Source organism: Salvelinus namaycush, chromosome 14 (assembly GCF_016432855.1).
Source record: "Salvelinus namaycush isolate Seneca chromosome 14, SaNama_1.0, whole genome shotgun sequence".
In the NCBI taxonomy this organism is placed as follows: Eukaryota; Metazoa; Chordata; class Actinopteri; order Salmoniformes; family Salmonidae; genus Salvelinus; species Salvelinus namaycush.
In genome coordinates, this window is record NC_052320.1 from 14332198 (window position 1) to 14358122 (window position 25925).

At 42.3% G+C, this 25925-nt stretch overlaps 1 protein-coding gene across 1 annotated transcript in view; it reads left to right on the forward strand.

Annotated features, from left to right (window-relative positions):
- Positions 1–25925, forward strand: part of LOC120059177 (membrane-associated guanylate kinase, WW and PDZ domain-containing protein 3-like) — a 307200-nt gene that overhangs the window by 197527 nt on the left and 83748 nt on the right. The window contains exons 2-3 of the mRNA XM_039008028.1: positions 11715–11831; positions 16861–16980. Coding sequence (XP_038863956.1) covers positions 11715–11831; positions 16861–16980 — 237 coding nt within the window. The remainder of the gene's footprint in view (positions 1–11714; positions 11832–16860; positions 16981–25925) is intronic.

A 25925-nucleotide genomic window follows, 5' to 3' on the forward strand; every position in this document is an offset into this window, starting at 1 on the left:
TATTCAAGATCCTAAATGGCTTGGCTCCCCCTCCACTCAGTATTTTTGTTAAACAGAAAACCCAAACATATGGCAGCAGATCCACAAGGTCTGCCATGAGAGGTGACTGTGTAGTTCCCCTAAGGAAAAGCACCTTTAGTAAATCCGCTTTTTCTGTGAGAGCTTCCCATGTCTGGAATACACTGCCATCAGACACACATAACTGCACCACATATCACACTTTCACAAAATGCTTGAAGACATGGCTAAAGGTCAATCAGATTTGTGAACATGGTCCCTAGCTGTGTGTTGCCGCTTTCCATGTCTGTTGTCTGTAACTTGTGAGGTGTGGAAACACTTTGTTGCTTTTATGAATTTTGTCTTGCTGCTTTTTGTTCTATGTTGCTCTGTCTGTATGCTACGTCTTGCTTGTCCTATGTTGCTATGTCTGTATGCTATGTCTTGTTCTATGTTGCTATTGTCTATATTGTAATTGTTTTTAATAACCTGCCCAGGGACTGCGGTTGAAAATTAGCCGGCTGGCTAAAACCGGCACTTTTACTGAAACGTTGATTAATGTGCACTGTCCCTGTAAAAATAAACTCAAACTCAAAATGCCATGGGCACTATCTGATGTGTGGAAACATTTCACTGCAGCTAATGTAGAAGGAAAAGCTGTGTACATTTGCAAATACTGTGCCAAATCATATGTGAAGAATGCAACAAAGATGCAGAATAATCTGGCCAAGTGCATAAAGTTCACTCAGCGCTCACAACAAGCAACCTCTGACAAAAGTCCCTCTACTTCTATTTGAGGTGAAAATTATGAATCGATAGCAACAGCTCATGGTCCTCCTGGAATCAGAAGGTTTTTTGACTCAATGGAGGAACGCTCTTCTCGAGCTGTGTATGCAACTGGATCACCTCTGATGCTCACAGGCAATGTGTATTGGAAGAGATTTCTGAATGTTCTTCGGCCAGCATACACCCCTCCAACCAGACATGCTTTATCTACTCATTTGCTGGATGCAGAGTTCAACAGAGTTCAAGTGAAGGTCAAGCAAATCATAGAGAAAGCAGACTGTATTGCAATCATCTCTGATGGGTGGTCGAATGTTCGTGGGCAAGGAATAGTTAACTACATTATCTCCACCCCTCAACAAGTATTCTACAAGAGCACAGACACAAGGGACAACAGACACACCGGTCTCTACATTGCAGATGAGCTGAAGGCAGTCATCAATGACCTTGGACCACAGAAGGTATTTGCACTGGTGACAGACAATGCTGCGAACATGAAGGCTGCTTGGTCTAAAGTGGAGGGGTCCTACCCTCACATCACACCCATTGGCTGTGCTGCTCATGCACTGAATCTGTTCCTCAAGGACATCATGGCACTGAAAACAATGGATACACTCTACAAGAGAGCCAAGGAAATGGTTAGATATCTGAAGGGTCATCAAGTTATAGCAGCAATCTACATCACCAAGCAACGTGAGAAGAATAAGAGCACCACATTGAAGCTTCCCAGCAACACCCATTGGGGTGGTGGTGTTATCATGTTTGACAGTCTCCTGGAAGGATAAGGAGTCTCTCCAAGAAATGGCCATATCATAGTCTGCCGATATGGAGAGCCCCATCAAGAGGATCCTCCCGGATGATGCATTTTGGGAGAGAGTGGTAAGCAGCCTGAAACTCCTGAAACCTATAGCAGTAACCATTGCACGGATTGAGGGAGACAATGCCATCCTGTCTGATGTTCAGACTCTGCTTGCAGGTGTAAGAGAAGACATCTGTACTGCCCTGCCCACTTCACTGATGCTCCAAGCAGAGGAAACTGCAGTTCTGAAATACATCAAAAAGCGTCAAGACTTCTGCCTGAAGCCCATACACGCCGCAGCGTACATGTTGGAACCCAAGTATGGTGGCAAGAGCATCCTGTCTGGTGCATAGATCAACAAGGCCTATGGTGTCATCACTACCATGTCTCGCCACTTTGGCCTGGATGAGGGCAAGGTTCTTGGCAGTCTGGCGATGTACACTTCCAAGCAAGGGCTTTGGGATGGAGATGCAGTATGGCAGTTATGCCAACATATCTCATCAGCCACCCCGTGGAAGGGACTTTGTGGATCTGAGGCTCTTTCCCCTGTTGCCTCTATCATCCTCCAACTCCCACCAACATCAGCCGCCTCAGAGTGCAACTGGTCCTTGTTTGGGAACACACATACCAAAGCACACAACAGGCTGACCAATACAGGGGATGAAACATTTATGGCCATCCGGGCAAATTTGAGGCTTTTTGAGCCTGACAACAAGCCATCCTCAACAAGATTGGAAAGTGACAGTGAAGATGAGGCATCAGAGTCTGATGTTCAAGAGGTGGACATTGAGGATGTCCAGGGAGAAGACACAGAAGCCTGAGAGGAAGACAACCAAAGTTTAGTTTCTAGACTATCATTTTTGGGAGATGCGATGGATCATTGGGGATCATTCAATATTCCCTTTCTTTTGTTGTTCAGTGATTTCATCCCATGTGAAGAGTCAACTCATTTAATTAAAGTTCAATTCGTAACTAAATCGTTTTTATATTTATATTTGAAGGATTTAATCATTTGCAATTATGTCTACTTATAAGGTAAAAGGTTTATGTTTCTCTCTCCATATGATATGGTAAATATATCCAATGCAATTTTTTTTTTTAATGGTATTAATTCATGATACTTAATCTCAAGATGACGGACGAACAGGTGGAAACAATTGATTTTCAAAGAGCTCACCGTTTTGGTGGCAGAGCAGAGGGAAGGCCCCGTCCGATCGTAGCTATGCTAACCCACTACAAAATGAAAATTGCCTTGTTACAACAGGGTAGGGAATTGAAGAACACCCCATTCTCTATTAATGAACACTTTCCTCATGAAATAGTGGAGAGACGATGTGCCCTGTACCCCACTTCCAAAAGGCTCCGTGCAGAGAAGCAGAAGTTTATCTAGTGGTCGTTAAATTATATGTAAATAATCAAATGTTCAAGGACTGGAAGATTACAACGTGGCTGTGGGTGTAGCTACCTCCTGTTGAAGTAGTCCCGGATACGTATTTGCACCACAGTACATAGTACAAATATGGATTCATTGTTTTTTTACAAAAACTATTTTTTGCATGAACGACTTTGTTTTGTTTTTAGTCATGTATTATGGAACCGTGGACTTAAAATAAGGTTGGATTTATGGTAATACAGAATGGGTATGATGAACTTATCTTTTTTCTATTTTGGCAATATGTAATTTTGGACTATATGGACGTAATATCAGGTTTTGATTTAAGGGAAGGCGAGGATGGGTAAGGCTGACCTTTTTATTCTTCATGATTTTTATGTATTTGAAGATTGTACATTTAAAATACCAAGGTAGTTTTTTGTTTGTTTAATATGATATGTCCTAATTGTAGAGGTTGGGTATTTTATGACTTAAAAGCTGTTATATAGTGTGGCCCTTGTTCGCCGATGTGAATCGGAATGATTCGCTTTTAAGATAAAACTGAATAAATACGAATAGATGTATTATAGGGCTAGGATAAAGGATTATATCATTAAAAACCTGCCTTGGTTCTCTATTGGAATAGGCCAATATGATCCTAAAATAATTGGTATTACCCTTTTACATTTAAAAAATACATCTCAATATAAAAAATATAAAGGCTAATTAATCTAATTAATCTATATAGGGCAAATAATGATGATCCACACTTTTTTCGAAAATACACTGCTCAAAAAAATAAAGGGAACACTAAAATAACATCCTAGATCTGAATGAATGAAATATTCTAATTAAATACTTTCTTCTTTACATAGTTGAATGTGCTGACAACAAAATCACACAAAAATGATCAATGGAAATCAAATGTATCAACCCATGGAGGTCTGGATTTGGAGTCACACTCAAAATTAAAGTGGAAAACCACACTACAGGCTGATCCAACTTTGATGTAATGTCCTTAAAACAAGTCAAAATGAGGCTCAGTAGTGTGTGTGGCCTCCACGTGCCTGTATGACCTCCCTACAACGCCTGGGCATGCTCCTGATGAGGTGGCGGATGGTCTCCTGAGGGATCTCCTCCCAGACCTGGACTAAAGCATCCGCCAACTCCTGGACAGTCTGTGGTGCAACGTGGCGTTGGGGGATGGAGCGAGACATGATGTCCCAGATGTGCTCAATTGGATTCAGGTCTGGGGAACGGGCGGGCCAGTCCATAGCATCAATGCCTTCCTCTTGCAGGAACTGCTGACACACTCCAGCCACATGAGGTCTAGCATTGTCTTGCATTAGGAGGAACCCAGGGCCAACCGCACCAGCATATGGTCTCACAAGGGGTCTGAGGATCTCATCTCGGTACCTAATGGCAGTCAGGCTACCTCTGGCGAGCACATGGAGGGCTGTGTTGCCCCCCAAAGAAATGCCACCCCGAACCATGACTGACCCACCGCCAAACCGGTCATGCTGGAGGATGTTGCAGGCAGCAGAACGTTCTCCACGGCGTTTCCAGACTATCACGTCTGTCACATGTGCTCAGTGTGAACCTGCTTTCATCTGTGAAGAGCACAGGGCGCCAGTGGCAAATTTGCCAATCTTGGTGTTCTCCGGCAAATGCCAAACGTCCTGCACGGTGTTGGGCTGTAAGCACAACCCCCATCTGTGGACGTCGGGCCCTCATACCACCCTCATGGAGTCTGTTTCTGACCGTTTGAGCAGACACATGCACATTTGTGGCCTGCTGGAGGTCATTTTGCAGGGCTCTGGCAGTGCTCCTCCTGCTCCTCTTTGCACAAAGGCGGAGGTAGCGGTCCTGCTGCTGGGTTGTTGCCCTCCTACGACCTCCTCCACGTCTCCTGATGTACTGGCCTGTCTCCTGGTAGCGCCTCCATGCTCTGGACACTACGCTGACAGACACAGCAAACCTTCTTGCCACAGCTCGCATTGATGTGCCATCCTGGATGAGCTGCACTACCTGAGCCACTTGTGTGTCTCATGCTACCACTAGAGTGAAAGCACCGCCAGCATTCAAAAGTGACCAAAACATCAGCCAGGAAGCATAGGAACTGAGAAGTGGTCTGTGGTCACCACCTGCAGAACCACTCCTTTATTGGGGGTGTCTTGCTAATTGCCTATAATTTCCACCTGTTGTCTATTCCATTTGCACAACAGCATGTGAAATTTATTGTCAATCAGTGTTGCTTCCTAAGTGGACAGTTTAATTTCACAGAAGTGTGATTGACTTGGAGTTACATTGTGTTGTTTAAGTGTTCCCTTTATTTTTTTGAGCAGTGTATATATAATAATATATTGAGCTCACAAGCAACAAAATAATATATTATTATGGTGGGAGATTATAATACGGTTTTAAGTACCTCAATGGATCGTAAAGGAAGTCATTCTACAAACTATCACCCTCAAGCACTTAAGGAGATCACAAAGATCATGGATACATTATAACTAGTGGATATATGGAGGTTGAAGAAAAAAAACCTGACCTAGTGAGATATACATGGAGAAGTCTTAATCAAGCTAGCCATCTTGATTACTTCCAAGTCTTGTTCTTTCTGGCATCAAACGTTTTTAGAAGTATTAATAGGAGACCGAATGCGGTCAGACCACCATCTAATTGGCCTCCATATAACTCTTACAGAATTTCCACTTGGACAGGGATATTGGAAAATTAATCAAAGCCTATTGGATGACAATTTGTTCTTAACTTAGACAAAATAATTCACAATTGACCTTTTTTGTACAACATAGGTACAGTAGAACCCCTTATTGTATGGGACACTTTCAAATGTACTTTTAGGGGCCATTCAATGTAATACTCATCGTTAAAACCTAAGCAGTTTAGGTCAAAAGAGATTAGACTAATAAAGGAAATAGTGGAAGTAACAGTGCAGGTAGATGGTAATGGAAACTGTACCATAGAGGCACAAAATAGGTTAGAGGAAAAACAAAGAAATGTAGGTACTTATTAAAGAACGATCAAGTGTAATGTATTACAAAAATAAAACAAGTTGGATAGAAAATGGGGAAAAATTCACAAAATTTTTCTGGAATCTTCAACACAGAAATTTGACCAAAAATAATTTACAGAAACTCGTTACAAATGATGGAGTTAACCATGATTCACCAAATTATATTTTGAAAGAGGAAGCAAAATATTTTAAGCTAATGTTTTATTTTCAGTCTCCTCCATTTTCACTGAATGATGTTAACTGTAAGGATTTCTTTCCTAATAATAATGTAAAATTAACAAATTGACAGAAAGACCGGTGTGAAGGCCAACTTACAGAAGAAGAACTTTTTGAGGCAATAAAATATTTTCAGTCTGGAAAAACACCAGGGCTTGACGGTATACCAGTAGAGGTATATCAGACCTTTTTTGATGTCCTTTTTGATCCATTATTAGCATGTTTTAATTACTCTTATACAAATGATAGACTTTCAGGTACTTAACAAGAAGCTCTGATTTCATTACTACTGAAACAGGACCCAGGTGGTAAGTATAAAGATCTAGTCCATTTAAAAACTGGAGGCCTCTAACACTTCAATGTTGTGATGCGAAAATCCTGGCGAAATGCAAAGCATATAGAATAAAAAAGGTTATACCAGATATTGTTCATTCTGATCAGATAGGTTTTTTACATGGACGATATATTGGAGATAATTGACAACAATTACTTGAAACAATTGAACATTATGAAACATTGAAGATACCAGGTCTGGTCTTCATAGCTGATTTTGAAAAGGTGTTTGATAAAGTACGATTAGAATTTATATATAAATGCCTGGAATACTTTAATTTTGGTGAATCTCTTATACACTGGGTTAAAGTTATGTACAGCAACCCCAGATGTAAAATAATAAATAATGATTACTTCTCAGAAAGTATTGAGCTTTTATGAGGAGTAAAACAATGCTGTCCGTTGTCTCCATATCTATTTATTATGGCCATTGAAATGCTAGCTATTATTAAAATGAGATCCAACAAGAACATCAAGGGGTTAGAAATTCAATGTGTACAATGTATGCTGATGACTCTAGTTTTTCTTAAGTCCACAATCTGGATCCCTGCACAGTCTGATTGAAGATCTTGATCACTTTTCTATCCTCTCTGGATTAAAACCTAATTATGACAAGTGTACCATATTACATGCTGGATTGTTAAAAAATACAGTGTTTACTCTACCTTGTGGTGTACCAATAAAATGGGCAGATGGGGAAGTAGACATACTTGGTATTCACATTGGTATTCACATTCACAAAATATAAATGAACTTACCACAATTAATTTCAATAGAAAGTTAGCAAAAATAGATAAGATTTTGCAACCATGGAGAGGTAAATACTTGTCTTTTTATGGAATAATTACATTGATTAACTCTTTGGTCCTATCACAGTTTACTTACTTACTAATGGCATTGCCTACTCCAGATGATACATTTTTAAAATCATATGAGCAAAAAATATTACATTTTATTTGGAATGCTAAATGTTTATAAATGGTATTATATTTATTAATGATATTATGCATAGAAATGGAGGAGTTATGTCACATACAGTTGAAGTCGGGAAGTTTACATACACTTAGGTTGGAGTCATTAAAACTCGTTTTTCAACCACTCCACAAATTTCTTGTTAACAAACTATAGTTTTGGCAAGACGATTAGGACATCTACTTAGTGCATGACACAAGTCATTTTTCCAACATTTGTTTACAGACAGATTATTTCACTTATAATTCACTGTATCACAATTCCAGTGGGTCAGAAGTGTACATACACTATGTTGACTGTGCCTTTAAACAGTTGGAACATTCCAGAAAACGATGTCATGGCTTTAGAAGCTTCTGATAGGCTAATTGACATCATTTGAGTCAATTGGAGGTGTACCTGTGGATTTATTTCAAGGCCTACCTTCAAACTCAGTGCCTCTTTGCTTGACATCATGGGAAAATCAAAAGGTATCAGCCAAGACCTCAGGAAAAAGTTAGACCTCCACAAGTCTAGTTCATCCTTGGGAGCAATTTCCAAATGCCTGAAGGTACCATGTTCATCTGTACAAACAATAGTATGCAAGTATAAACACCATGGGACCACTCAGCCCTCATACCGCTCAGGAAGGAGACGCGTTCTGTCTCCTAGAGATGAACGTTATTTGGTGCAAAAAGTGCACATCAATCCCAGATCCACAGCAAAGGACCTTGTGAAGATGCTGGAGGAAACAGGCACAAAATAATCTATATCCACAGTAAAGCCAGTCCAATATTGACATAACCTGAAAGGCTGCTCACCAAGGAAGAAGCCACTGCTCCAAAACCGCCATAAAAAAGGCAGACTACGTTTTGCAACTGCACATGGTGACAAAGATCGTACTTTTTGGAGAAATGTCCTCTGGTCTGATGAAACAAAAATAGAACTGTTTGGTCATAATGACCATCGTTATGTTTGGAGGCAAAACGGGGAGCCTTGCAAGCTGAAGAACACCATCCCAACTGTGAAGCACAGGGGTGGCAGCATCATGTTGTGGGGGTACTTTGCTGCAGGAGGGACTGGTGCACTTCACAAAATAGATGGCATCATGAGGTAAGAAAATTATGTGGATATATTGAAGCAACATCTCAAGACATCAGTCAGGAAGTTAAAGCTTGGTCGCAAATGGGTCTTCCAAATGGACAATGACCCCAAGCATACTTCCAAAGTTGTGGCAAAATGGCTTAAGGACAACAAAGTCAAGGTATTGCAGTGGCCATCACAAAGCCCTGACCTCAATCCTATAGAAAATTTGTGGGCAGAACTGAAAAAGTGTGTGCGAGCAAAGAGGCCTACAAATCTGACTCAGTTACACCAGCTCTGTCAGGAGGAATGGACCAATATTCACCCAACTTATTGTGGGAAGCTTGTGGAAGGCTACCCGAATCGGTTGACCCAAGTTAAACAATTTAAAGGCAGTGCTACCAAATACTGATTGAGTGTATGTACATTTCTGACCCACTGGGAATGTGATGAAAGAAATAAAAGCTGAAATAAATCATTCTCTCTACTATTATTCTGACATTTCACATTCTTAAAAGAAAGTGGTGATCCTAACTGACCTAAGACAGGGAATTTTTACTAGGATTAAATGTCAGGAATTGTGAAAAACTGAGTTTAAATGTATTAGGCTAAGGTCTATGTAAACTTGCGACTTCAACTGTATGCAGTTAACAAAAATGCATGGGGATATCTGCTCAATCCAAATTGGAGGAGGCAAGTAGAAAAGGGAGAAGGTAGGGAACTTGTTTCCCTACCATATATTAAAGATACAAATTGGCTGAAAGGAACTGGCATAAATAGAAAAATATACCAGTTTCATCTGAGGACAGAAATGTTGACAGCTGCGCCATACAGGTTGCAAAATCAATGGCAGGAGATTTTCGATGTACCAATTCCATGGCACATGGTTTGTGAACTGGTACAAATAACTACACTTGCTTCGACACTTAGAGTTTTTCAATTTAAATTATTATATAAAATTCTTGCCACCAACAGACTGCTGTATATATGGGGCATACAACAATCTCAGCAGACTTTGTTGCGACGAGACCAAATAAAAAAAAATCACTTATTCTGTTATTGCCCCTATGTAGCATGTTTCTGGAATGGTTAAAAAAAATCACAACATGCACTTAAAATTAACCTTACAAGTAGCAGTGATTGACAATCTGGAAAGCTATAGCCAATCAATAAATAATATAATATTACTCGTAGGAAAGGTTTTCATCTTTAGCTCACAATCTTTGGATAATATACAATTAGAAAGATACAAAAATGTTGTGAAACATCACAGCACAATTGAAAATATATGGCACATGGAAACCAAACAAGGTCGGTCTATGGTGATAGGTGGGATGGGCTGACAGTGGCTGAGGGTTGGGATTAAAGAGTTTGTTTGGTAATGTATTGTTGTTATATATAAAAGTACCATGTATATAAAATGTATATGTAAAATGTATGCATATGTAGCAAAAAAGCTGTAAAAAAAATTACGATATTTGTCTTCCGAAGAGGGGGGTGGTGGAGGGATAAATAAATGGTATATATAAATAAATAAATGTTCTTAATATTCATTCCCATATATTCCCGTTAATTCCCACGGAAGTTTCCACCTCTGAATTCTCCCCAAAATGTGCAACCCTACTCAATACTCAAACTACATTTGCACTTGACATACGCTCCCATGTGTCTGCATGTGCCACTGCATTACAAGGCAATGAAGGCATTTATATTGACTATTTTTACAGTGACCTTAATGATCTAAACTATGTATACTATACTCTGGGCCTCTAGGCGAAAGTTAGGAACGGGGTATATTAGTATGCGTCTGAGTCAACCAGTGGAATGTGACTAATCTGCCATCTCAGTGGGCAGTCCCTTTCATCACCCTGGGGGACGAATCAGACCGCAGGAAAAGCTGTGACTTGTTTTGATTCCATATAGTGGTGAATAAGGTGGGCGATCTCACCACGACACCCCTCTATCACTGCCGGTATTTACACTTTATTGAGCTAACCAGCTTCCATCAGCAGAGCCTGTTCCTAGACACACACTGCATCATGCTATGAAGGTTGGTATTAAACGTTTTCAATTCCCCAATCAAGATTCATATTTAAAAGCATGTGCAGGGTGGGCTGCTTAAACATTTAAAATGAGTTATTCTCAATAGATTCAGTTTTCAGATATTTTTCCTCCTTTTGAATAAATGCATCTTTCTGCCCCCGACAGTCCTTATGTCCAGTATGTGCATTTCTGGGGAGTACCCACAGTGATTATTAAGCCTGTTACATTCACTGGGCCTTCGTTCATCAGGGGTGGACCAAACGAAGGCAAGCACATACCCTGCAGTCAGTGACAGCTGATTGTGAGTGAGGGGAGAGAAACAGAGAAACAATGGGTATTGATGCAAGCAACACTATAACTGGCGTCCTGTCAAAGCATATCCTCCCCACCCTGAGGAAGACGCCTTGCATCTCTCTCTCTCTCACACACTTCTAAAGAACAAACCGCTGGAGCCTGAGCTGATACTCAGAGAGGGATCCTGTTCACACACCAGGGAATGTTCTCTCTCTAAACCCCCCCCCCCCCCCCCCCCCCCCAGAGGGGATGCCTGAATTCCCCTCCTCCTTCAGGATGAAGAACATCCCCCAAACGTACTCCATCTGCCTGAACTTCTGTTGTTCCTCCAAGGCAGCAACACTGCCAGCCATTGTGTTATGTTCTCCTGTTATTCATGTATGCATCTGGATACTTGGTGATTCAAGCCAATTAATATTTCACCTTTGTCTTACATGACAGCTCCTCTACCAACGGAGCCTATAGCCCCCCCCCCCCCCAACCCCCCCGAACAACAATGCTGTCACACAGCCCAGAAATGTCTAAACTGTCCTCCTACACACACTCTCGCTGGGGGCATGCTTTCCATCACAGTCACCGGTACCTGTCAGATAGTTTTGAAAGTGATGATGGATCTTTCTCATTTACTGGTGGTTATGCGTTTAGAGTTCCCAACTGTTTAAGAACACTGGTGGTAATGCGATTAGAGTTCCCGACTGTTTAAGAATGTTTGAGTATGGTCTAAATTACGTTTATTGAATGTCCTGTGTGTGGTGTGTGTTCCCTCCGACATTGTACTGTGCTGACCCAGATGTTTCTCCTCTCCACAGGCAAGGTTCTGAATACAGACCTGCGTCACTACCTCAGCCTGCAGTTCCAGAAAGGTTCGCTGGACCACAAGCTCCAGCAGGTGATCAGGGACAACCTCTACCTGCGCACCATTCCCTGTGAGTAGTAACGCCCCGGGCTTCTCCTCTGTTCTTCTCAGAGTTTCCTGTCTACTCCACATCTGCCTGCTCGTTAACGGCTGTTCCATGTGAGTAGGACACCTTTAGATCTCAAGACTGACGGTCACTAGCACTTCAGTAGCCAAGCGATCCTATTTGGTCCTGCCATCAGATAGAAATGCCCCCTTCACAGGTGTCCATCAATCAGCAGAGCAGTTTGCTTTTCCCAAAAGACATGCTACTTCTCCCATGAGGACACAGTGCTTGGCATTCATTGGAACCATCCTCCTCAGAACCCTCCGCTTGTGTCTGGATTGATGAAGGAAGAGAGTGATTAGAGGAAGAGTGACTTGTCAATCACACTCCTTCACTTCCACCGTTCCATCTCTCTGTCCCTCATTCCTTTTCTCTCCTCTTGGCGCTGTGTTTTTAATCATGGATTCTTCTTCTCTCCTAACTGGGGGCATTCTATGCCACGTCTCTGAGGTCTACAAAGCAGACGTCAAACATTCACCATAAAGGCCATCAACTTCACACATAACTACTCTTTGATAGATGAGTTAGGAGATCTCTCACTCCATTTTCAAATACTAATATGTAGGACTTGGAAGTTAATCTCCAGAATATAATATGCATGTAATTATGTTTAATTAATGTATATTTCCATAGTAACCTAATTCCTTCTAAGTACTTGGTGTCAACTCTATGCCTCATAGAACGGCAGTGGTTAGAGCGTTGGACTAGTAACTGAAAGGTTGCAAGTTCAAATCCCCGAGCTGACAAGGTACAAATCTGTCATTTTGCCCCTGAACAGGCAGTTAACCCACTGTTCCTAAGCCATCATTGAAAATAAGAATTTGTTCTTAACTGACTTGCCTAGTTAAAAAAAAAAAAAAAAAAATCCACCCACTATGAATGACTCCCCTGTGTTTGAGCATGTGTCTCTGGGCCTTTAAAACAAGGACTCCCTTTAATGACTCCCCTGTGTTTGAGTGTGTTTCTCTGGGCCTTTAAAACAAGGCCTCCCCTTAATTAATGACTCCCCTGTGTTTGAGTGTGACTCCCCTGTGTTTGAGCATGTGTCTCTGGGCCTTTAAAACAATGACTTCCCTGTGTTTGAGCGTGTTTCTCTGGGCCTTTAAAACAATGACTCCCCTTAATGACTCCCCTGTGTTTGAGCGTGTGCGTCTGTCTTTGGGCCTTTAAAACAATGACTCCCCTTAATGACTCCCCTGTGTTTGAGCGTGTGTCTCTGGGCCTTTAAAACACAGGGATAAATAAGTGGTGTGGAAAAGCTTTTTATTTTTATACCTTAGTGGTTTTTAAATGGACAAAAGGGCAAATTGGCGGGATTCAAAGTGCAAAGTGCAGATTTTCTACGCTACTCTGCCGAATTACATGGCAATTACTCCCCATTTCACAATTTATTAATGCTACAGGACACATTTATATAATCTTTGAGTCACTATTTTAATTAGCATATAAAACGTTTCTAATTTGTGACTTTGTTATGAGGGAGAGCCACCCATCCTCTCCTGAACGGCAGATTTTCTCATGTGGAAATATAATGCTGATGAATAATTGGGAATAACAGGCAACTAAATAAATTGCTGATGTTTGTTTTCACTAGATGGATACAGTATAACTGTTTAGTGTCTGTCAGTTTCATGAGTTAATGCATTGTTAATGTTCTCAGTATATAAATCATGAGGGGCTATACAGACGACTGCAGACATTAATGGTAAATACTGTTTTGTGAAATAATGTATAAAAAAGCCATACAAATTCTGAGGGGAAAATGTATTACGGTAAGTAAGTACGCCAGGCTCTAACGCAGCTCATATTGAATTACTATGGCTGTACAGTCATACACTGTAGCATTTCAAGCATTGACCCTAGTCCAAGCCTAGTTAGTCTCTAGTGCATGGCTGTTTGTTTCTGCCTCCTGCCGCCTCCTGGGTTATATTTTGACTGGTGGTGCAGGTCAGCATATGACCCATGTCGCCACTGCTTAGCCATTGATGTTTGTGTGACTGTGAATGGCGTTTCACTGTGCAGGGAGCCGCTGCTTATCCTCTGCTGTGTGACTGCGACTATGGCCTTCCACAATGCATGGAGCCCGAATGGTCTCGGAGTCTCTCCCTGGGATCCAGAATGGCTGCTTGGCCCCGCTCTGCCTCTCCTCATTGCAGCCCTCTGAATGGCAGGTCAGAGAGGAGCGTGACTTCTCCCCAGTCCCCTCCTGAACACACGGGCAGAGACATCATTAAAGGTCACTCACGAGAAAGAAGGGAAGAGAAAGGACAGAAAAGGAAGGAAGGAGAGTAAGTGCCAGGGGTCCAAATCACCACATAATCCTTGAAGCTTGGCTGAACCCTCTGCCTCCTCTTCTCCTCTGGGCAGTAATATCCGTAGTGGCACCGCAGTAAGCTCTGAGGCTCACTGGGAGATAACAAAGAGAGAAGGATGACAAAACTGTATAAGAAAAAGTGCCCCAAGTATTCAATCCAAAGAATAGTTTTCTCTTAAGAAGATTTAAGTATCTTCCATTAAACTTTTTCTACGCCTGTGAAACAAGACACCATAACCATGAACATAGATAGCTTTTCTGTTAATAGGGAATATCTACTCTGAGTGGACAAAACATTAGGATCACCATCCTAATATTGAGTTGCCCCCCCCCCCCCCACCACATTTTCCCTCAGAACAGCCTCAATTCGTTGGGGCATGGACTCAACAAGGTATCGAAAGTGTTCCGCAGGGATGTTGGCCCATTTTGACTCCAACACTTCCTAAAGTTGTGTCAAGTTGGCTGGATGTCCTTTGGGTGCCAGAATATTCTTGATACACACAGGAAATTGTAAACCATGTTAAACCCAACTGTGATGCAGTTCTTGACACACTCAAACCGGTGAGCCTGGCACGCGCCTGGCACCTACTACCATACCTTGTTCAAGGGCACTTAAATCTTTTGTCTTGCCCATTCACCATCTGAATGGCACACACACATTCTTGGAATAGGAGTTGTCTATTGGAAGCCATACACGACAGGGTCAGGTCTCAATGTGAATATGTGTAATAGCCTCCCAGTGGTGCGTATTACATGTGTTCATGGTCTTCCTGTAAGCAGCTTAAGCAGCTGGCAGTGTTTCACGGTGGTGACGCTTCGCTGTGTAAACTGATACACTAATTGTTTTTTTTCTTGGACTGTGTGTGTGTGTGTGTGTGTGTCTGTCTCTCTCTTTCTCTCTTTCTCTCTGTCTGTCTGTCTGTCTGTCTGTCTGTCTGTCTGTCTGTCTGTCTGTCTGTCTGTCTGTCTGTCTGCCTGCCTGCCTGCCTGCCTGCCTGCCTGCCTGCCTGCCTGCCTGTCTGCCTGTCTGCCTGTCTGTCTGCCTGTCTGTCTGTCTGTCTGTCTGTCTGTCTGTCTGTCTGTCTGTCTGTCTGTCTGTCTGTCTCTCTGTCTCTCTGTCTCTCTGTCTCTCTGTCTCTGTCTGGGCTGTTCCACAACAATACGCTACCTATTGCAGAAAAGTGCCAATTCATCTTCACTACATCCACTCCAAATAACCTAATACCTTTTAATGATGTTTGCGTTTTTTTGCTGCTGTTCAGTATTGTTTTGATTCGATAGTTTCATTTCTTCAAAGGTGACATTTTTGAGAACATTAACAAAGGATGGAAGTCAGTTCAAGTGTTGTTTTCTCGTGCTGTTTTTGAATAGAGTGAAATTTAAATTGGAAGTCAATTTCCTCCCAAGGCTTTTTACGTTACACCTCCCTGTTCCAGTCCCTCACCTCCCTCACCCTCACCTCCATCTCCCTCCTCTCCCTCTCCTCCCTCACTTTTTACCCTGATCCCAGCACTAACTTTTCTCTGGTGTCTACTTCAAACGACCCGTTCTTGATTATCCTCTCTCCTCTACCTCAAAAGACAGACTGAATCCTTGATTCTTCCCCTCTGGTGAGTCAGATTGTTACATGAGAAAGACTGAGCCATGTAACTCTCAAGCAGGACTGTCAACATCGCAGTACACTAAATTGTAGGAATATTGGTTGAAGCCTATCGCAAAATCTGTCCTGAAACCAGTTTTCCAAGAGCAAACACAAGAATACAGTATTCCGTTTTTCCTATGTTTCTCTGTTCAACGATTGTCATATTACTGTCTTTGTTGCTCCTTTGGTCTCTGATTTGACCTCTGATAGAATACAATAGTCTACTTTATCAGATGAACAGGATGGAGGGAGGGAATATGGAGGAAAGGAGGGAGGGAGATAGAGGGAGGTTCAGGAGAGATAGTATTAAAGGAGTCCATTTGGGCTCCTGTCAGGTTGCAGTTCACTCGAGGTAAACACCCAATTATATCTGCGCCATTGTCCTGATGCGTAAAATGTTTCCAATATATTTATACTTGTTTCAATGTATTTATACATGTTTCAATGTATTTCGGATGAGGGGATAAACTTGTTAACAGGACCAGCTTGTTGGAGTCAACTGCAGTACAAAGACAGTTACAGCAGATTATATGTTAATGACTGCTCCATGCTTGGTTTATACTGGCATGTAGTGTATAGTGCTGCAGTTTCCAGATCGAAAACCACAATTTTACGCAATTTAGGGTGAAGAATAGAGATGAAGGATGGAGAAAGAAAGAACAGGAAGAAACATTAAAAAGGTCTGGAATGTTTTTCAACTGTTGCTTTTATATAGTTTGTTATTGTTGAAACAGAAACGGGTAAAAACCCATCTTCTCAGCTCTGGAGATGAACATACCTCAGAACTCCTTGAAACAACCCATCTTCTACCACTGTGTCACCCCAAACAAAAGTCAGTTGCAGTGTTCTTTTTCATATCCCCCTCCCACTTTCATAATGGGTTCCATTCTGCCCTCATTAGAATAATCTATTCATAGCTTAGCTGAAAATGGTTTCTATCCTTCTTCTGTGTATACATAGCTGGATCGGCATCTCGACTCTGCCCCATAAAACTGTCTGTTTTCCTCACTCTGTGCCTGTTGTGTTGTCTCTGGCAGGTACCACGCGGCAGCCCAGAGAGGGGGAGGTTCCTGGAGTGGACTATAACTTCATCAGTGTGGAGGAGTTCCGTGTGCTGGAGGAGAGTGGCCTGCTGCTGGAGAGTGGAACCTACGACGGTTGGTCTGAGGGTCTGGGGGAAGTGTATGGGAGGTGGACATTACAACACCCAGTAACACTATTCCCCACGACTTATGCATTGTTTGTTTACTCATGTATAGTACCTGCTGAGCTGTCACTGTCATCCAGGTCATCAGATAAACTCAATATAAAGATGGCATTCATGCATTGTAAATGTGAAAGGAAGTAGGTCTAGCTTCCCAAGAGTTTCTTCCGTAGCAACATAGCATAGTCCCACTTAGCATTCAAAGTAGGTTGATGATTTCTCAGAAGCCAGCGGTCAGCATTGTGACAGAGAACCCTGGAGGCTTGGACCCTAATAGCCAATCATATCCAGACTGCACCAGTACGCAGGATAAATAATACGTCCTCACAGTAAGGACATATAGCAGGCTGATCTACATATGGCTGCTTCAGCTCTATCTCGGGATGTTACTTATTAATGTAGGCCCTTTTGACCTCCAAGGAATCTCCACCGGACAACTGAGGCATAGACACACCCACACACGTGCACACCCACACACGTGCACACACAAACACATTTTCTCTCCCCCCCCTCTCTCTCTCTCTCTCTTTCTTATGCTCATGAGATTGAGTTTTTGTTCACAAGGGAATGTGTAACGTTTTGTCAATGATCTCCCTGTGAGTCAATCTGTGACTTAGAGCCTGGTGTATTACCGGCAGCCCCATTCCTTTGGTCTGAGAGGAAGTCTATGCCAGGCTGGATGTATGTGTGGATGTATGGCTTTTCCAATCGACCAAGCCGTCAGTGGGACTAATCTCTGTGATCTCTGGACAGATTACCTGTGGCTGTGGAGGTGATCTGTCAGGGAGTGACTAGGTCCAAGGTTACAGCTCTATGTTAACCATTCTCTGTCTGTATTACTGACTCTGCCCTTGACCGTTGGCCCTTGGTTGAAAGGAGGTTTGTGGACAATGTTTTGGATGGACACAGGTCTTTCACCCTCCCTCCCTCCCTCCCTCCCTCCCTCCCTCCCTCCCTCCCTCCCTCCCTCCCAGGCAGAGTAGCTAACTCAAACTCAGGGAGGAAAGTGCCAACAAAGGTTAGAGCTGTTTTATTTCTCAATAGGCACAGAGAGGCTGAAAGGCCATGAGTAGCACTTTCTTGCAGTTGAGAGCTGTGCCTTGACTCCAGAGCAGGGTACGTGAGAGTCTATACACCATGGTTCATAACGTGTCTTCCTCCTCTCTCTCTACCGCTCAGTATAGACACCAGCCACAGGCCAGCCAGGGCAACATGAATTATAGAAGAGAGAATTGGCCAGAAAAGAAAGCAATGATAGAAAAAATACTGAGATAAGAAATAATGGGTTTGTTTATGGAAGCTGTAGGCCTGACTCAGTGAGGTACTGATAGAGGAGCTGTGCCTGTGATGCGGTGCTGTTTGCAGTGATGCTGCTGTATTGTAGAGAGCACAGAGCAGCAGCTTATACAGCACATCTTATTATAGAATAACTATCTTCAAAGTAATGACTCGGGACGTCGGGTTGTGAAATGAAAGCTTCTTTTAGTAATACTACTTGTTTACATTACATTTAACAGCTTTAGATTTTACAAAACAATAAAAGAAAGTTGCTGGCGAAAGACAGGATAATCACTTGTCACTTGTACATAACTGGCACGTTCTCTGTTTTTCTACTACCTGTCGCAAGGCATTCTGGTACTTGCAGTCAATAGCATGATCCAATACTATCCAAAACAACATAAATATGTGTGTAGTTCTCTCAATCTCCATCACACAAATTCTAATACAATTACATATGTAAATAACTGTAAAGAAAATATCTTTAGATACAGCTCAATTAATGAACTGTAAACATTAACTCTGTAACCCGTTAAAAGTTCCAACACATATAGGTCTTTGAAGAGCTCCAGTAGAGCTGAGTATTACTGAAGATAAGAGCAGCCAGGGCAATGGGCCAGCTCACAGGACTGGGGAGGGAGGGAGAGGGAGAAGGTGCTGCACTGACAAGACAAACAGAGGACAATCCCAGAGAGAAGGATTAAGAAATGCTTCAATGCTGAGAAATGTCAGAGTATAGTATGCGGTAGATTTTCTGTGTTTCACTGTGGGTCTAAAAAGACAAACACATATTGGACGAAAGTATACAGACTCACTCGATGCCGTTAAAAGAATCCCCTTTATCCCTCGATGCAGTTAAAAAGAATCCCCTTTATCACTCGATGCCGTTAAAAGAATCCCCTTTATCCCTCGATGCAGTTAAAAAGAATCCCCTTTATCACTCGATGCCGTTAAAAGAATCCCCTTTATCACTCGATGCAGTTAAAAAGAATCCCCTTTATCACTCGATGCCGTTAAAAAGAATCCCCTTTATCACTCGATGCAGTTAAAAAGAATCCCCTTTGTCACTCGATGCCGTTAAAAGAATCCCCTTTATCACTCGATGCAGTTAAAAAGAATCCCCTTTATCACTCGATGCAGTTAAAAAGAATCCCCTTTATCACTCGATGCAGTTAAAAAGAATCCCCTTTATCACTCGATGCCGTTAAAAAGAATCCCCTTTATCACTCGATGCCGTTAAAAAGAATCCCCTTTATCACTCGATGCAGTTAAAAAGAATCCCCTTTATCACTCGATGCAGTTAAAAAGAATCCCCTTTATCACTCGATGCAGTTAAAAAGAATCCCCTTTATCACTCGATGCCGTTAAAAAGAATCCCCTTTATCACTCGATGCAGTTAAAAAGAATCCCCTTTATCACTCGATGCAGTTAAAAAGAATCCCCTTTATCACTCGATGCCGTTAAAAAGAATCCCCTTTATCACTCGATGCAGTTAAAAAGAATCCCCTTTATCACTCGATGCAGTTAAAAAGAATCCCCTTTATCACTCGATGCAGTTAAAAAGAATCCCCTTTATCACTCGATGCCGTTAAAAAGAATCCCCTTTATCACTCGATGCAGTTAAAAATAATCCCCTTTATCACTCGATGCAGTTAAAAAGAATCCCCTTTATCACTCGATGCCGTTAAAAAGAATCCCCTTTATCACTCGATGCAGTTAAAAAGAATCCCCTTTATCACTCGATGCAGTTAAAAAGAATCCCCTTTATCACTCGATGCAGTTAAAAAGAATCCCCTTTATCACTCGATGCAGTTAAAAAGAATCCCCTTTATCACTCGATGCCGTTAAAAGAATCCCCTTTATCACTCGATACCGTTAAAAAGAATCCCCTTTATCACTCGATACCGTTAAAAAGAATCCCCTTTATCACTCGATGCCGTTAAAAAGAATCCCCTTTATCACTCGATGCAGTTAAAAAGAATCCCCTTTATCACTCGATGCCGTTAAAAGAATCCCCTTTATCACTCGATGCCGTTAAAAAGAATCCCCTTTATCACTCGATGCAGTTAAAAAGAATCCCCTTTATCACTCGATGCCGTTAAAAAGAATCCCCTTTATCACTCGATGTCGTTAAAAAGAATCCCCTTTATCACTCGATGCCGTTAAAAGAATCCCCTTTATCACTCGATGCCGTTAAAAAGAATCCCCTTTATCACTCGATGCCGTTAAAAAGAATCCCCTTTATCACTCGATGCCGTTAAAAGAATCCCCTTTATCACTCGATGCCGTTAAAAAGAATCCCCTTTATCACTCGATGCCGTTAAAAAGAATCCCCTTTATCACTCGATGCAGTTAAAAGAATCCCCTTTATCACTCGATGCCGTTAAAAAGAATCCCCTTTATCACTCGATGCAGTTAAAAAGAATCCCCTTTATCACTCGATGCCGTTAAAAGAATCCCCTTTATCACTCGATACCGTTAAAAAGAATCCCCTTTATCACTCGATACCGTTAAAAAGAATCCCCTTTATCACTCGATGCCGTTAAAAAGAATCCCCTTTATCACTCGATGCAGTTAAAAAGAATCCCCTTTATCACTCGATGCCGTTAAAAGAATCCCCTTTATCACTCGATGCCGTTAAAAAGAATCCCCTTTATCACTCGATGCAGTTAAAAAGAATCCCCTTTATCACTCGATGCCGTTAAAAAGAATCCCCTTTATCACTCGATGTCGTTAAAAAGAATCCCCTTTATCACTCGATGCCGTTAAAAGAATCCCCTTTATCACTCGATGCCGTTAAAAAGAATCCCCTTTATCACTCGATGCCGTTAAAAAGAATCCCCTTTATCACTCGATGCCGTTAAAAGAATCCCCTTTATCACTCGATGCCGTTAAAAAGAATCCCCTTTATCACTCGATGCCGTTAAAAAGAATCCCCTTTATCACTCGATGCAGTTAAAAGAATCCCCTTTATCACTCGATGCCGTTAAAAAGAATCCCCTTTATCACTCGATGCCGTTAAAAAGAATCCCCTTTATCACTCGATGCAGTTAAAAAGAATCCCCTTTATCACTACATGCATCCATATTGTAATGTACATGGTGGCTGTGCATTGGCTAAAGCGGGACTTGGTGAAGTGCTTATTAGAGACAGTAGGTCTGGCCTTTAACACTGAAACCTCGGAGCTGGGAGCTGCTGTAGTCTTGTAGAAACATCTATTAACACTGCTCACCCTCACAGCAGAGGAATGTGGAGTTGAAAAGGGTGGCTGTGGAGTCGTGGGAATCAGTGCCAAGCAGACTGCCAGCTCTGTGCCAGCAGCGGAAGGAAGCCCGTCTACTCTGGAGAAGCATATCTATTCTGCCAGCCTGTGAAGGCTGGGCATGCTGCTGGGTAGTTGGCGCTAAGCAGGAGAGAGAGGGGGCTCATCCTCCATGATTAATGAGTGTCTGTGGGCATGGCCTTGCCTGGCTAGTTAAGAGGCAGAGAGAGAGAGGGGAAAGGAGAGAAAGAGATATGGAGAGAAAGAAAGAGAGGGGGAAATGAGTGTGTTAGAGCGGAGAGAGAAAATACTTAAGTGGTATTCCAGGGATGCGAGCATAATGGCTGTGTCCCCTGGTCTGCTAGCGCTATGTATTCACCACAGAGAGTGATGGAGAGAGGAACGCTTTTTAGCACACAAGGCCATGAGTGGAACAGTGAAATTGAGAGAAAAGGAGTGAGAGCTCAGACTGGCACTGCTATCTATGTTTTGTTGGCTGCTGCCCTACTGAGGTTCTCACAGGTTGGGCACAGGATGCCTATGCTAACCAGTTTGCATGACTTCTCCAGCTCTGACAGAACAGTAACACTTCCAACACATCCATGGCCCTGGGCCTGCTGGATCCCCCTGGGCCTGCTGGATCCCCCTGGGCCTGCTGGATCCCCCTGGGCCTGCTGGATCCCCCTGGGCCTGGACTGTACCCATACAGGCTGGTTATGGATAAAGAATGAGGGGGAAGGTTAAAAAGTAACGTCTCCCTCCCACACACAGCACAGCAGCAACCACCAGTTCCTGGATGTTAATAGAACAGTGCATGTGACTAGCTGAATAGTGCTCTATGTGAAAGCTGACCGGACTGACTGTAGTATATAGTCTCTGTAGTCCTGGGTCCAAGATGATGAGGTTGACTGTACTAGTGTTGCACGGCATACTGAAACTTCTGTACTTTTTCGATACTTGAACATGAAAAACGGTTTGGTACTATAATTTTTGTTCCTTTCGGTACTTCTGTCAAATGTGTCTGGCGTCATATATGGATTGAGAGGATCAAGTCTGACTAGTAATTTGACTGAATATTCTGAAGGGGGCAGTAGTTAGCTAACCAGGCTACTTGCGCTTGAGCATGCAGCTGACACAGCGTGAGCCACTTTTGACAAACAAGCGAGAGGAGACAGGAAATGCTGACAGCATGGCTTCTTCTGAAACATCATACCTCCACACCCGCAGCTTGTTGACAAAACTGGCTGCAGAAGCAAACTATGGGAATATTTTGATTATAGAGCAGATGAGGGCCAGCCCACCGAAACAACTAAGCAAAATGTGATGTGTTACAAAGCAGTGCAATGTAAGGGAAGTTTAGTTCCAAAACTAAACTATTTTTTAGTGACAATGACATGAACATATATTCAGCATGACAATCATGTGAGCATCATAATATCATTACATAACCCAAAAGTAATGTGAAATGTACTCATAACTTGACCACAATATATTTAGCAATATGCTATCTGGGATCCTTGGTATGTCCCTAACCTTAACCCTTACTTAAACCTTTCTAGGACCCCTGACAACATTCCGCTGAAAAGGCAGGGCGGGAAATTCAAAAATATTTTTTAGAAATATGTAACTTTCACACGTTAACAAGTCCAATACAGCAAATGAAAAATAAACATCTTGTTAATCTACCCACCGTGTCCGATTTTAAAAATGATTTACAGTGAAAGCACAACATATGATTATGTTAGATCACCGCCAAGTCCAAAAAACACACAGCCATTTTCCCAGCCAAAGATAGGAGTCACAAAAAGCAGAAATAGAGATAAAATGAATCACTAACCTTTGATGATCTTCATCAGATGACACTCATAGGACATCATGTTACACAATACATGTATGTTTTGTTCGATAATGTGCATATTTATATCCAAAAATCTCAGTTTACATTGGCGCCATGTTCAGAAATGCCTCCAAAATATCCGGAGAAATTGCAGAGCCACGTCAAATAACAGAAATACTCATCATAAACTTTGATGAAAGATACATGTTTTACATAGAATTAAAGATACACTTGTTCTTAATGCAACCGCTGTGTCAGATTTCAAAAAACCTTTACGGAAAAAGCAAACCATGCAATAATCTGAGACGGCGCTCAGATAGAAACAACATTTCTCCGCCATGTTGGAGTCAACAGAAATACGAAATTACATGATAAATATTCCCTTACCTTTGATGATCTTCATCAGAATGCACTCCCGGGAATCCTAGTTCCACAATAAATTGTTGTTTTGTTCGATAATGTCTATTATTTATGTCCAAATAGCTACTTTTGTTAGCACGTTTAGTACACATATCCAAACGCTCGTGCAGATCCAGGCGAACGTTGGACGAAAACTTCAAAAAGTTATATTACAGGTCAAATAAACTTGTCAAACTAAGTATAGAATCAACCTTTAGGATGTTGTTATCATAAATATTCAATAACGTTCCAACCGGAGAATTCCTTTGTGTCTCTAGAAGTAATGGAACGCAAGTCGATATCATGTGGAATGCGCGTGACCAGGACCTGGCACTCTGCCAGACTACTGACTCAAACAGCTCCCATCTGGCTCAACATCACTGTAGAAGCTTCATTCAACGTTCTACAGACTGTGGACATCTACAGACTGTGGACATCCAGCAGCCCTGGGCAGAGCATTGCACCCTGGGAAGTGAAATGCAGTCTGGGAGTCAAACTATGCTGTGTAAAATACATTGCATTTGTATGGTGTCACTGTACATGCCGTATCTGCCATACCAACCCTGATTTTAGACCATACTGTACTGCTGTGGAGTATGGATGAGGTTGACTGTAGGTAGAACCCTGACTGTGCTGTGGAGTATGGATGAGGTTGACTGTAGGTAGAACCGTGACTGCTGTGGAGTATGGATGAGGTTGACTGTAGGTAGAACCCTGATTGTGCTGTGGAGTATGGATGAGGTTGACTGTAGGCAGAACCCTGATTGTGCTGTGGAGAATGGATGAGATTGACTGTAGGTAGAACCCTGACTGTGCTCTGGTGTATGGATGAGGTTGACTGTAGGCAGAACCCTGATTCTGCTGTGGAGAATGGATGAGATTGACTGTAGGTAGAACCCTGACTGTGCTGTGGAGTATGGATGAGGTTGACTGTAGGTAGAACCCTGACTGTGCTGTGGAGTATGAATGAGGTTGACTGTAGGTAGAACCGTGACTGCTGTGGAGTATGGGTGAGGTTGACTGTAGGTAGAACCCTGACTGTGCTGTGGAGTATGGATGAGGTTGACTGTAGGTAGAACCCTGACTGTGCTGTGGAGTATGGATGAGGTTGACTGTAGGTAGAACCCTGACTGTGCTGTGGAGTATGGATGAGGTTGACTGTAGGTAGAACCCTGACTGTGCTGTGGAGTATGGATGAGGTTGACTGTAGGTAGAACCCTGACTGTGCTGTGGAGTAATGTATGGCTGAAATGTAAAAGTGTGTTAGACCACGATGAAAGATATTAAACTAAAGTGTCTGCATTCTGCCAGCATGCAGCTGTGCTCCCATATCAACAGGTGTTTTGTTGGCTTGTTGTCATTATGGTCATGGGAGACATCTAATCAAATCAAATCAAAGTTTATTTGTCACGTGCGCCGAATAAATCCGGTGTAGACCTTACAGTGAAATGCTTACTTACAGGCTCTAACCAATAGTGCAAAAAAGGTATTAGGTGAACAATAGGTAGGTAAATAAATAAAAACAACAGTTAAAAGACAGGCTATATACAGTAGCGAGGCTATAAAAGTAGCGAGGCTACATACAGACACCGGTTAGTCAGGCTGATTGAGGTAGTATGTATATGTAGATATGGTTAAAGTGAATATGCATATATGATGAACAGAGAGTAGCAGTAGCGTAAAAGAGGGGTTGGCGGGTGGTGGGTGGGACACAATGCAGATAGCCCGGTTAGACAATGTGCGGGTGCACTGGTTGGTCGGCCCAATTGAGGTAGTATGTACATGAGTGTATAGTTATAGTGACTATGCATATATGATAAACAGAGAGTAGTAGCAGCGTAAAAAGAGGGGTTGGGGGGGGCTCACAATGCAAATAGTCCAGGTAGCCATTTGATTACCTGTTCAGGAGTCTTATGGCTTGGGGGTAAAAACTGTTGAAAAGCCTTTTTGTCCTAGACTTGGCACTCCGGTACCGCTTGCCATGCGGTAGTAGAGAGAACAGTCTATGACTAGGGTGGCTGGGGTCTTTGACAATTTTTAGGGCCTTCATCTGACACCGCCTGATGTAGAGGTCCTGGATGACAGTCAGCTTAGCCCCAGTGATGTACTTTGCCGTACGCAC